This window comes from Pezoporus occidentalis, unplaced genomic scaffold, assembly GCF_034315485.1.
Source record: "Pezoporus occidentalis ecotype Australia unplaced genomic scaffold, CSIRO_AGI_Poc_V1 ctg86, whole genome shotgun sequence".
Taxonomy (NCBI): Eukaryota; Metazoa; Chordata; class Aves; order Psittaciformes; family Psittacidae; genus Pezoporus; species Pezoporus occidentalis.
In genome coordinates, this window is record NW_026916220.1 from 8,876,916 (window position 1) to 8,890,477 (window position 13,562).

Consider the following 13,562-nt stretch of genomic DNA (forward strand, 5'->3'; position numbering starts at 1 on the left):
CCAATCAGCTTGCTAATGGTCACTCATCACTCATTGCTATTTAGATGACTTTAAACTCAGAAGACACCTGTTTTAAAGCACTTAATTCTAAAACCAACACTAAAATAAAGCAAAAGAGTTAAAACTGAAGTACTGCTACAGATGAACATACAACAACATACAACAGATGAACATACAACAAAGCACATTCACACTTCATAAAAGACCCTATGATACACACCTTTCTAATAAAAATGTAAAAATACTAATTCATTAGAAGAATAATGTAAACCATATTACACATCATGCAGCACTAAAACAGAACAGAGAGTTTCATGACATCTGGGCAGCATTTGGATAAAGGAAATGGTTGTATTAAAGGACATCTCTGGCCTCTGGATAACTGAAAGGTTTATTTTGCTAAGATTACAAATAACATAGCTGTACTGTGGCTGTACTGTACCATATACTAATATGAAATTCAAAAATAGAGAAAAGAATCTTTTAAGTTTAGAAAACAATGCGAAACCATTTAAAAATTTCAATTTTAAAAAATTTGCTGACTTTATGTTGGGATCTGATGTTAGAAGGTACAGCTATGTGTAAATCCCTTGCTGAGATTCTGGTCCCATTCAAGTGACAGTATTCCCACAGACTTCTTTCTTAGACAGAATTTTACTCAGAATGTTCTATATTTTTCTGTGGAGTTAAAATAAGCTTTCCACAATTCAGAAGGATTTACCTTTCTATGTCTATTAATTATCTCTGAAAAACCTCAAGTTACCACAGTACAAGCTGAAGAAGGACTTTAATTTGATTCTCCTATTACTATCACACAGCACATATTCAGCATTAAAAGTATGCTAGCTACATGGGAACATGGACAACTACTCAGCTACTGGTTTAAGCTACCTAAATTTATACCAGAAAAATTGCATCTACATCTGTGGTTTTGTACTTGCACTTAGGATCAGGGACAGGATGAAGGGTAAGGGAGCAGAATAAGGAGGAGTAAATGCTGCTTTGTCTCTCTTAGTCCTTCCTTTATACCTCCTCCCAGTTAGCTTTGACCAGTTCAGCTCACAATATAGTGGAACTGCTATGACTCTTGGTATCATTTCTTCCTGTACCTCAAGTATCTAATTCTGTCAGACTGTTAATCAGGTCAACTGAAACTGGCTAAACTCCTCAAAATACATTACCCGTGAAAGGTAATCTGTTGTGATAAATAAAACCCTAAAAAGTATAAACAGGGTCCATTGTACACATATTTTGTCTTTAAAGAAAGTCAACACCAGCAGTGCTTACAGAACCATTCTTATCAACAGATTACTCAGCTTGTAGTGAGAGGTCTCTTTTTACAGGAAATGCTTGCTCAGGAATGACCTTTCCTAAACAGTGTCCTAAATTACACAGTGACTCAGAGGGCTGCATGATTTCACAGTCAGACAGACAGCAATAGGAGGTTCACCACTGCTTTAGTCAAAAGCAACTTCTTAATACAAATAAACATTAAGACAGTTTTTCAGAGAAATCTCAGAGCAGCCAAAGACAAGAGCAGCTGTAAAGTACTCTCTGCTGTTTAACAGTATGTAATGTCTTTCATTTCTCTCCCAAGATTTCCAGATCTCTCTACCAAGATGGCAGGTATTACTAAGCATTGACTCTACGGAAATATCTGACTTTCTTCTTAGTTGTTCTTTCTATGCTCCAGGCAATGGACATGAAACAGAAACAGGAGCATAAATTCCTGTTCCAGTTTGTATCCACTGTGACTGCACTGCTTCATCCTCCTTTTCCAATGGGCCTTGCTTTCTTACACAATACACATCTCATTTTTTCCCATTCGCAGCACAAAACCAATCAGAACCACAAAGTTTCTCATACCACTAAATAGCAATACACTGTTTCCTTCTTTCCTGTGGAAGCAGTTTACAGGCTGGAATGCCCAGCCAGCTAGTTTTGGAGTGATGGAGGCTGCTGTCAGGGGATTATCCAGCAAAACCACACCAACAAGTAACACTGGGAGCTACTTTCTGCCCTAGCAGCTGGTGAACCATTCTTATGTATCATTCCTTGAGATAAGTTTTTCCTCTTTTGTATTTTTCCTGCCACTGGTGGGAAAAAGATACCTGCGAATAAAGTCTGAGCTAATACACCCACAAGGCCAAAGAGGCATAATCTTTCCTTACTTTCTAAAAAAAATGACCTAACAGACTGAAAGCAGGATGGATGCTGGGGTTAGAGAGGGGCTAGTAAGCAGGACTTGGGAGAGGATCACTGGGAAGGACACCTGGTATCGAACTAAATGAAGCTCTGTTGGGGTCCTGACGAGTCACAGAAGTGCTGGTGACTGCCTTCTGGGTGGCAGCGGCTTTCTTACCTTCCAGCCAGTATGTTACCATGTCTCCTTTCCCCTAAGGAAGAAAATGAGTCCTGGGGTTATAATATTACCCATCATCTATGCAATAATCTTATTACAATTCACATAAAGTCCCCAAAAGAGGCTGCTGTGCCTGTTAGCCATTTTACATACAGGAAAACTGACACATGAAACTTAGTTAATAGACAGTAGCAGCACTACCAACTAAAACAGTTCTTTGAAGTCCCATCCAAAACTGGGTCCAGAAGTATGTTCATTCTCTTATGGAACTCTTATGATGATTTCAAACAGTTATGACAAAGTAAATCGCCACACAATAGTTCCAAATTTGGCTGCGTACTTCACCTCTGAATTATCAGGGTTGTCCCACGAAAAAAGCCATTGGAATTAGTACTGATATAAAACCTGGACCTACTCTTCAGGGATAGAAAATGGTCTAACACAAGGGCTCTGAGACATAGAGGACTGCATGGGTTAAAATTCAGGGACTCCAGAGTACTTTCACACTCTCCTCTCTGAAAAGCTGAATATAAATGTTGCATACCCACCTTGACTTGTAAATTTCCACGACATACTAACACATACTCTCCAATCTGCTCCAACAGCTGGTATGTGCTTGAACTGCACTGTATTTTAAGAGCTGGAAAGAGAGACAGTTGTCATATTATTGCAACAATTAAAAAATCTGAGACAGGCCTGGTTCCCTCTGTGTGCCAAAGGCTTCAAGACTCATTAATGAACTCCCCCTTGCTTTTGTTATGTGTTTGCTGCCCTTACTGTTATTTGAAATGTTCACACACAAGTTCCCGTATCCTGGCCTATTTGTGAGAGCATCTCAGGACAAATACACAGCTGTCAACAAACACGATTCTTTACATCCTGCATCTAAGATTATTTGTCTACTTTTCACAGCTGCCTGGCTGGAGTTACTGACGAGCACCCTTTTCATCTTGCAAAGAAAACCATATGTAACCACTTGGGGTTTTTTGCCTTTAACATTCTGTGACACAGAGTAAATCATTATGTTTCTTTGTTTTAAAAATATCACAGATGACAGTAGGACTGGCTATCAGTCTTACTGATTTTTCATGTATCAGAAAATGATGTGTTTGTAATATCCACTTTTTTGTTATTGTTTGTTTGTTTAATTTTTTTTTTTATTGAAAGTCTCAAAACACTCCCTGTAGACCAGGAAATACAAGTTTCGATATAGCCAGATACATATTTCTGAAATATTCTTTCCAGTAGGTATGTGATCTTTTAATTGGTGATGCTGCTTGGGAACAAGACACTAACACTCAGATTCAGGCTGGCAGCAATTTTAATTTACATTGCTAGTAATTATTTATTTTAAAGTTACCATCTTACAGTTAAAACATGTTAATGCAATTTGAGATCCTCAGATGTGCATGGCTAGAGAAAGAAGGAGATAAGACAAAGGCTTAAAAGAGAAAAACCTCTGCCTTTATACTTATGTTTTTAGTGTTGATGCACCATATGAGAAACAGATTGGCATATAGAACAAAAGATGAAATATGGAGAATGATAATAGCAGATTTTGAATGCATTAGTTTTAAACCAGATGAGATGATACGAGGGGCTTGAAAGGAGGAGGAGGAGATGGCTAAAGATGAAGCTTGCTAACTGAACATGGAGCTCTGTTATCTCCTAGGAAGAAGTGAAAGTGAGGATATCTCCATGGTTTCTCTAGAGATTTCTGTCTAATCACTTTGCTGGAGGACACATATATGATCCTCTATACTGCTTGAAGACAGATACAGCTCCCATGGTGTCCTACCATCTCTTCTGTTTTCCATTAGAGGAAATTATCAGTGAAAAAGAGGAGTCACAAAATAATAAAATACTAATATAAAAAGTATTAATAAATCCAGCTGGATTCCAAGGAGGAATAGAAACAGTGAACAGCCCTGCTTACCTCTCATTTTATCTGATGTTCACTTTTTTTTTTTTTTTTTTTAATACTTCAGAGACATGAAAATCCCTTTTTGAGATTTGGGGAATGAGGGGATCTTGTTACAAAGGCTGTAGAGAATATCACTGGCATAATTTTCTAATAGGCAGACTGGACCAGAAATCAACACCCTCCTTACAGGATTTGCAGTCATTTAAACAGCACAGGAATCAAAACTCAGAATAACATTTTTCCAGAACTCATTTAGGGATAGTCAAAACCACACCTGCAGTTTGCTCATCATTACCTTCACTGGTAGATTCCATCCTGGAAGCTGTGTTCACAGTATCTCCAAATAAACAATACCGTGGCATTTTGGTCCCAACAACTCCAGCTACAACTGCCCCTGTTAAAGAAAAAAGAAAAAAAAAAGGCAAGACATTTGTGGCTATAAGTCACATAATCAGTCATAAAGTATCATGGCTGCATCCCACGTTAGCTTATATCTCATTCATTAACAAGATAAAAACTGAGTGTCAGAATTGTCTTCTATGAGTGATACCTCTGACTTTAGAAGGCTTCCAGAGCCATGGGGGAAATTGCAAAAGGGCCTCAAAAGAGGATGGTGGAGAAAGTGATGATGGGATGTAGGTAGTGTGCATGAATTAAGCAACCTGCAGATCCATGTTTCAACATGACGACAGGATATTTTGAGGGGCAGTGAGGTAAGAATGCTGCCAATAGCAGCTGTGTACGCAATGCTTACTAATCATATAGAAGAGCAAGAACAGGAAGTAATCTGCTGATGATAATGGCAGATAATGAGCATTTTGATTCCTTCATGTCATCCACAGGGACTTTTAAAATGTAGAGGTATGATCTCCTGCTGAGACAATGTAAGACACTCAATTTGCAGATGCTGTGCTGCACAGCACACACCCAGCTCTGACTGTCTATCAAGGATTTGCAATCACACATCAGCTTAGATCAGGGAGCTGAAAGTCTGAGAGTGAAGGATAGATCAAAAAGGTAAGAAGCAACTCCTAGTTTTGAGAGAACAGTTGAAAAGGACAAGTAACAGGCACAGAATGGAAGTCCTCACTGAAATCAGCAAAGGCACTGGGGCCATGTCATGTTTCCAATGCTGTATTTTGTGTTGTGTTCCCAACATTTGAGTTATCCAGTAATTTATCCTGTTGGAATAAATTCTGTTAGAATAAACTACTATGAGGAGTTCCATCCCCTGCCAAGAAATTAACTTAATTTTTAACAGAGAAGAAATGCCACTCCAGAAACATTTGTTAAACCAGAGAAGGGCTCTTGCAGCCCTCTCAACATACCTGAATGGGTTCCTGCTCTTATCTTGAGGAGGGTGCTGGGCTTGTGTGGAATCTTAAAAGTCTTGCAGACATCCAGAAGGTCTAAAGCCATGCTTGCGATCTCACCAGCATGAAGGATCCCATTCTCTTTGGGTACTCCTGATACCACCATATCTTAATACAACAATGCAACTGTGTTAATGTTTGGCATTACACGCAGATTTACCAAAGGATGCTGCCTAAGCTAGAAAAAATAAAGCCCTTTTCCCTCATATTCTGTGGCAAAGTTTTGCCTGCTAAGCAGAGAAAGCCAGAAACAAATGAAGGAGGGGGCAACAGCTCACGTGTGTAATTAATTATGACAAATGGCTGAGGGAACTGGGCTGTTCAGTCTGGAGAAGAGAAGGCTCAGCAGGCACTTATCACTTTCTACAACTATCTTAAAGGAGGATGAAGTGAAGAAGCCGCTGGTCTCTTCTCCCATGTAACAAGTGATAGGACAAGAAGTAATGGCCTCAAGGTGTGCCAGGACAGGTTTAGACTGGATGCTAGGAAAAGTTTCTTCACCAAAAGGGTGATCAGAGTTTGTAACAGGCTTTCCAGGGAAGCGGTGGCACCACTGTCCCTGGAAGTGTTCAAATCTATCTTAGAGGAGGCTCCCAGTGACATGGTTTAGTGGTGGACTTGGTAGTCCTGGGGTAACGGTTGAACTTGCTCTTAAAGGTCTTTTCCAATCTAGTTGATTCTATGGTTCTATGATTCTACACTAGCTCTGAAGAATGCTGGATTTCCTTCTTACTTAAGGAACTTATATAAGATTTATTCCCTTCTATCCTTTCTTCCTCCCACCCTCCATTGAGGGTGCTTGAAGTGGGACAGGTAGTGGGAAGTGACTGCTCAACACCTTTTGTCTTTGGACAGATATTACAAAGAGAGACAATGATTCCCACTAGGCATTTTCCTGTGCTTCCTGCACTGACTCTTACTGTGTAGAACAAGAAAGAGATATCTTCAGGATCCCTTCGGTGCATTTTTTCAGGAATTTTATGCTCCAGAAAATGCTCAACCTTGCCACAGAAAAAAAAACACAAAACCACAAAACACAAAACCCAACAAAAACTGGGGTGTTTTTCTGCTTTTTTTTTTCACATCTCTTGTAGGATTTCCTGTCTGTCTAATCCAAAAACTTCTAGATTCTGCTGTGAGGACTTCTCCCTCAACTGTTTTGTGTGGTCTTCCCAGTGGTAATAAACTTTCCAAATCTCTTTCATCTGTTCTTCCTTGACATCAAATCAGTCTCTATTCTGATGAAATAAATACTCATGCCCCATTATTGTCCACAGCTCAAGGAACTTACAGGCATCTCCTATTGTCTCCACCTTATAGACATCATAGTTATCTATGATTTCATCAAAAGTGGTATAGAGCTTGTTCAAGAGATCTACCACTTGGTAAGGTGTGCTGCTGCTGGACAGCTGAGTGAAGCCAACAATGTCACTGTTAAAACACAACAAAAAGAACTTATCAACTATTTTAACCATTGCAGATTGGTGATCCCAAATACACAGCAATAATTTGTCAGTGGAATTACATCTTTTTCAGTGTTCTTTCACTAAGGATCTTACAGAATAGTTTTGTCTTCAGAAATGTACTTAAATGGAAAAGAGACTCCTTCCATTCAAGAGGACTGACTGACCTAAGTCTTTTTGCTTACAAATGCAGAAAACCACTTCTTACAGATAGACTTTAATCTATGACAGACTAAGTTGTCTTCAATTTTGGGTTATGTGCCACTGAAAAAAGAGAATTTTATAGCTGTTCATTTATGACAAGTGGAGACATACAATTTATATGTTGCTTCGTGCATACATAACAAGTCGTAGACTGTAAATCCATGTGGAATCTAAGGATAGACACATTTCCTTTACACAGCTAAATGCTGGAACCTTTAGTTAGACCTATCTTATGAAATATACATGCATGTGTGTGCAACGCTCATAAAATGACATGTTACTGTGTGCTACAGCCCAACAGTAATCTCATTTTTCACTTAATTATTAATTATAATTATAATTAATAAATTATAATGAAAAATGGAGACGTGAAAATTTTGAAGGACACTCATTTGCAGAATTACATGCTGCCAGCAGTACAATAAATGGCCATGTAGGCAGAAATTCTGTACTCATCTAGGAGCTTCACGTCTACTAGGAGTCTAGAAGTCTCTTCAGTAGGAGTCAGTTCTAATCCTGTCTTTCATTTTTGTTTACCTGAAAAATATGGTGGCACTTAAGTAACTTTGAGCTTGTGCATGTTTTCCCTGCCTGAGATCATCTGCTACTTGCTTCGGCAACATACCTGTTGTAGAAAGTAAAATATTGTTACTCTTTTGACATGGTTAAAAGCATACAATAAACATAATATGCTTTTTTCAAGGTATAAAATCAATGCTTATAAATGTGAAATATCCTGAAGTTGAAAGCACCAAAATCTGCTCTGCTGTAGTGTGAGAATTCACAGTAAATCTCACTGGTAAGAAGTCCATATTTTTCAGATGAGCCATAAGCTTCAGTTCAAACAAACCAGTATCTATACTTTCCAAGCAAGAGTAAGGTTAGAATCTAATAGTGTGACTTGGGGTATTACTAACTCTTTCTTTGTCAATTCTTTGCTATTGTTTTCTTCCTGTGTTAAGTTTGTTTACTACCTTTAATCTGATTTTTTTTGATATGTATTTCTCCTATCTTGCACTTTTTGCAGCATTTTCCTTTTTTCTCCTAGATGTTATAACTGTTCCTTTAGCCCTTTTTTCTTGTAGAATTCCAGAAGATACACTAATATCAAAAGTAACCTCAGTCCAAAAAGCAATTTTCCAACATATATAACTGTAACAAAGGACCAACATGCAAGATCAGAGTAAGATTACTATGGATTCTGGAGTCATAGCTCTCAGATGAGTGCACTAATCTTTAGGAGTAAATTATTAAAAGCACCGAAATATCTTTCCAGCTTTGCAAGAAACAAGTCTGCTATTACATTGCCAACTAAATGTTATCTATTAAAGAATCACCTATCAAAGGGTTTCCATTTGTAATTAAACAGTTAAAATCAGATTATTGTTAAGAATACCCAATATTTTTGCTATATAACGTACTATACAACAGACGATCAGTCTTCTGTTTTTCATGCATTAAATCCTGGGTTCTCTCAGAAACCAGTATCTCCAGATGTTTGCTGTATTTCTCCATCTAAATAACATAGAGAATTAAATAAAATAATTATTTTACTGAAACAGGTTCATAGTTGGAGAAGATTTAAACATTTGAATGATTCTGCTTTCAAAACATTCAGATAAGCAAAGGCTCAGGTCTGAGACAGATAATTTTGACTTACAAATCCAAAGATCAGATTTCTCCCTAGGTAAATTTATGAGTCTAGACTTGAGATTGTTGCTTACATGTAAGAGGGTAGAGCCAAATTCCAGGCTTTTCAAAATCTATTTAAACATTAGGGGTCAAATTGAATGCAGAGACCAAGAGGCAGACATAGATTAAAATATGTTACCAAAACCAAATGTACAGAAGTCTCAGTCTTTTATCAAAAGCTCAAAATGTTGTTTCATAAGTTATCCTTCTATGCTATGTTTTTTGCATCCTTGCTCTGTGTGATGCAGTGGGCTGTGGAGACAAGTCTCTTTTTATGATGAGGTGCTTAAGATGTTCTGTCAAGAATCCGTCCATAAACATGCTGTTTGTGGCATTCAAGGATTCTGTTTCCCCAGTACTGTAAGACCAATACGAAGCCACTTGGAAAAGGGAAATATGGTTACCTGTGAGTGCATTAAAACCCAAACATTTTACTGAAGAAACAAAAGTATTAAGCACCCAAAAGTGGAGAAAGTTAAGAAAAAAATTACAGAAATAGAATGAGAAGGAAAGATGATTCTCAAGCAGAACTGCAGCTACAATCAGCCCATCAGAGGTAAATGAATTACTTTGGATTTTCTTATCAAACAAGGGGTATGAGATCAAAAAAAAGACCTGAAGGACAGAGGTGAAAGTTATTGCAAGTGAGCAGGTTGACTTGGATTGGATTAAAAAACTAGATTTACCAGAGTCATCATCATGTCAACAGGGCTAACTTTATTAGGATTCATCTTGAACAACATTTTCTTGACTTGTTCAAATGTAGGCCTTTGGGCTGGATTATTTTTTCTGCACTTTCTGATTAACTGCAGCAGAGAAAGACAGTGAGAAAAGCAAACAGCATTTTGTCATTCTAAACACAGGCAATGTTTCTAATTAATACTACTATTTTCTCAGTGCAAACTGCATGTGAAACTCTATCCGTAGCTGGCAAAATGTGGCTGGTCTATACTGAGGTCTCTGGAGTTCTGTAGATCTATGCTGAATGAAGGATGTTAGTTCATGACAATGCTGCTGCAGGAAATAATGGATTAGATGATCACATTCCTTCTGCCAAACACTGCTTAAGTTCTCATCTTGCGCTTATGTTGTTGAAGTCACATACTGTTTTCAGAGGCCTTGTCTGTACACAAAATACACAAAAGATTAAAATTTCAACTAATCCTTAAGAATGTTAGCTCCCAACAAAAATCCAGCGTGCTTATGAAATGTTTGTTGTATTTTGGGTGCTACAAGCCACCAAAGGTGAATTATATAGCTCTTAAGCTGGAATGAGGATGCTGCAGTCTTGTGATTTAATTGAAGTGGGAAGGAGTGTACTTTGTTTTATTAGACAGCTTGAGGCTACTGAACACATAGTTCCTTTTCATGAGGATCAAACCAAACTCATACTTTGTCTGAGACACATGCTTCACTACTTGGAAGTCCTTTGCCAGTAATCTAAATAGATATTATTAATATAAAATATGTATAGAACTAATCACTTTAAATAAAGTTAAAATGCACAAACCCCAACAATTTAATATTAAAACCATCATCTATTACACCGACAATTTGAAGGGACAACAGAAATATTCAATTTTTCAGAATGACAGGATATTAAAGCATTTCATTGTGCTTTGTTTGAGATGTACTTTGCTCCTGGGTTGTTTCCATTCATCAAAGGTAATATTACCATAAGACTTCTGGAACATGTCTTAAATTCACTTCAGTAAAGAATATTTGTACAAAATATTGTATCTGTCTCACTCACCTCTACGTAATCTGTGGGACATGGGCAAGAATTCTCAGCCTTTCCTGAAATTAATTCTGCCAAAGGGGGGCACGAAGAATATTCACCTGAATGCACATCATCTTTCTAGAGAAAAAGGGATTAAGCAGGGTTGAAATAAGTGGTGTGTTTTTCATACTACCCATTGAAAACATATTCCTGTGATCATCATTACTTTTATGATGTCTTCATTGTCACTTCCAGATCAGCTTTTTTACATAGGAAATAAAAAAAAAAAAAAAAAAAAGATGTAACTCAGTCTAAATGGAAGGTGTTGTGGAAAAGCTTTTTCAAGGCTGAAAGACTTTAATCTCAGTGTTTATAAGAGGTAAAAAACTTTTGAAATAAATGAATACCTGGCAAGATATTGAGAAACTTTTGAGAAACCACAAGGCCTACACTGGTGTACTATCACAAACTATTAGAAATGAAAGAATGGCAGATTCAGGTCTTCATACAAAAGATGTTCTTTACTGTGAGGGTGGTGAGACACTGGAACAGGTTGCCCAGAGAAGTGGTGAATGCTCCATCCCTGGCAGTGTTCAAGGCTGTGTTGGACAGAGCCTTGGCCGACATGGTCTAGCGTGAGGCACCACTGCCCATAGCAGGAGGGTTGGAACTTGATGATGTTAAGGTCCTTTCCAACCCAAACCATTCTATGATTCTATGATTCATTGTTACATTCTTCTTAAATTACTTCAGGCAGAATATGCTTATGCATCCACAACATCTGGTTTCAAGTTAAAGGTGCATTTTTTTGTGTTTGCCATTTAGCACTGATCACAAGACAGGTACAAAGTAGACATTTTGCTCATGGAGAGCAGCTCGTTTGCTCTTCTAGCTTATTTTTATCACTGTAAGACTGCATGGAAAAAAAGGGAAGGAACAACAGCAGAAAAAGGTTGTTGCAGCATACCTTACTGCTCCAAGCCCCCAACCACCATTAAGCCTCACATAGCTAACCAAAAGGCAGTCCTGGAGTTACATTATTTTTTTTATACACTCTTCTTCAAAGTCCTGAAAGCAAGATTGGTAGATGCACGAGGAAGCCCTGACTGCATAACCCTTTGGAACTGAACTTACTCCCACAAAATCAAAAGGAAAACACACACTCAAAAAATAAATCAAAGGTGCAATTACTCAGAGTTTGGTTTGTATCTTCAGCAGAACCTAAGTAAAGTTGTCAAGTAAACTTCACAGTTCATCTTTACTTACTGGCATAGGGTTACTTCTTGTGGCAATTTCTAGTAAAATGATGGCATAACTGCAGAATAAAAAGAAACCGAAATTTCAATGAAATAACAGTTAATGGAGTCAGTGATTTTATCTTTCCATGATTTCTTATTCCTCCCTATTTTATGACTGAAAGCCCAGTATCCCAAAAGGAAGGTTAGCAACGGTGTTGCTATCTGTGTTTTCAGAGATCTGTCAATGATCACTTCATTGCAGTCTCCTCTCACATTTACGAGTCTCAGAGATGAAGCATTTGAATTTAATGGACAGCAAAGCAATTTTCCCTGGAAGAATTAGTGGAATCTATAGGGGTTATGTTCAGGGACTTACATAATATCTACCAATTAAACATACAGAACAGGTTTGTGCTGTAGCCAACAAGCAGAAGCAGGTTCATCAGTATCATCACCTGGAGGAGTAGCTTCTTTTCAGCATTTTGGTGAATCTCCATAGTCAATGAGAACAGCATGTCCAGAGTATATCTTTTACAGTCAGTATTTTTGCTTGTTCTTTCTGAATTACATTTTCATCATAATCTTCTTCCTCTGATGAACCAAGGCCAAACACATTCATCAAGGGTGAAGAATGCAAAAAAGTGGAATAACAACTAGGTGTTCAGTTTCCTCAATGAAGACACTGAAGATCTAGAACAGTGATTTCTAAGAAGCCAGCACCTTCTCTAGTCAGCACTCCTGATAAAGATGCTCTTGGCTTTTTGTGTATTTAAACTATGTAATAATTAACTCTCAGCATGCATCACTACTTAATAACATTTATTTTTATGGTGCTTGCAATCTGCTGTTTTGCTAAGGGTTGCTCTGTTTGGTAAAGAATTCTGCCTATATAAGGGGTATGTCTATTTATCTTTCAGTCCACTTGTGGACCACCACTGGCAAATAAAATAATGCATATGAACTACACTGAATACTGTAGAAATTAATCTGATGAGATTCATGTGTTAATTTGGGGGTTATTCGGTAGTAGAAAGGAATAGCAATCCTGGTGAGAAAGCAAAGCTGAAACAGATTTTCAAGGAGAGTACTTACATGATGGTCACTCTGATAAAAGCAGTACTGATTTTGTTCAGCTTTAGCAACACTGCTCAAAAAAAGTCCTAACATAGTGGATAGTGAAATTCACATAACAATTGCAACTCAGGAGAAGCCAATCTAGGAGAAACTGTGACTGGAAACAGCCTCTTCAGCTCAAAGAGGAGCTGCTTTCATGCTCCTGTTCTCATTTCCATTTTAGCTTTCCCATCTGACCAACACATTCCCTGAGGAACTTTAAAAACAAGTGATTCATCTGTAAAAGCACACAAAATTGCAAGGGACACTCCTGCAGTTGCTACTCATTTTTCATTTGGGCCATACCTTCTGGAATACTAATGGACACAGATAAAAACTAAGGATTCCAGGACTGGGACACTGCTCCCTGGCCCAATAAGCTCACATACATATATCAAGAAGGCTTAGCACATGCTCACATCATCAAACCTCAATTGTGTTAGAATGCAGGTTCTGAAAAATAGCTCAGTTAA

The 13,562-nt window shown here is 37.8% G+C and overlaps 1 protein-coding gene across 1 annotated transcript in view; it reads right to left on the minus strand.

Annotated features, from left to right (window-relative positions):
• Positions 1–1,426: 1,426 nt before the first annotated feature.
• Positions 1,427–13,562, minus strand: part of LOC134156392 (atrial natriuretic peptide receptor 2-like) — a 37,425-nt gene continuing 25,289 nt past the window's right edge. The window contains exons 14-23 of the mRNA XM_062604394.1: positions 12,005–12,053; positions 10,772–10,876; positions 9,705–9,824; positions 8,748–8,841; positions 7,864–7,951; positions 6,951–7,090; positions 5,615–5,767; positions 4,582–4,680; positions 2,911–3,002; positions 1,427–2,396 (exon numbers count right to left, since the gene is read on the minus strand). Of these exons, the coding sequence (XP_062460378.1) occupies positions 2,232–2,396; positions 2,911–3,002; positions 4,582–4,680; positions 5,615–5,767; positions 6,951–7,090; positions 7,864–7,951; positions 8,748–8,841; positions 9,705–9,824; positions 10,772–10,876; positions 12,005–12,053 (1,105 nt within the window). The 3' untranslated portion in view covers positions 1,427–2,231. The remainder of the gene's footprint in view (positions 2,397–2,910; positions 3,003–4,581; positions 4,681–5,614; positions 5,768–6,950; positions 7,091–7,863; positions 7,952–8,747; positions 8,842–9,704; positions 9,825–10,771; positions 10,877–12,004; positions 12,054–13,562) is intronic.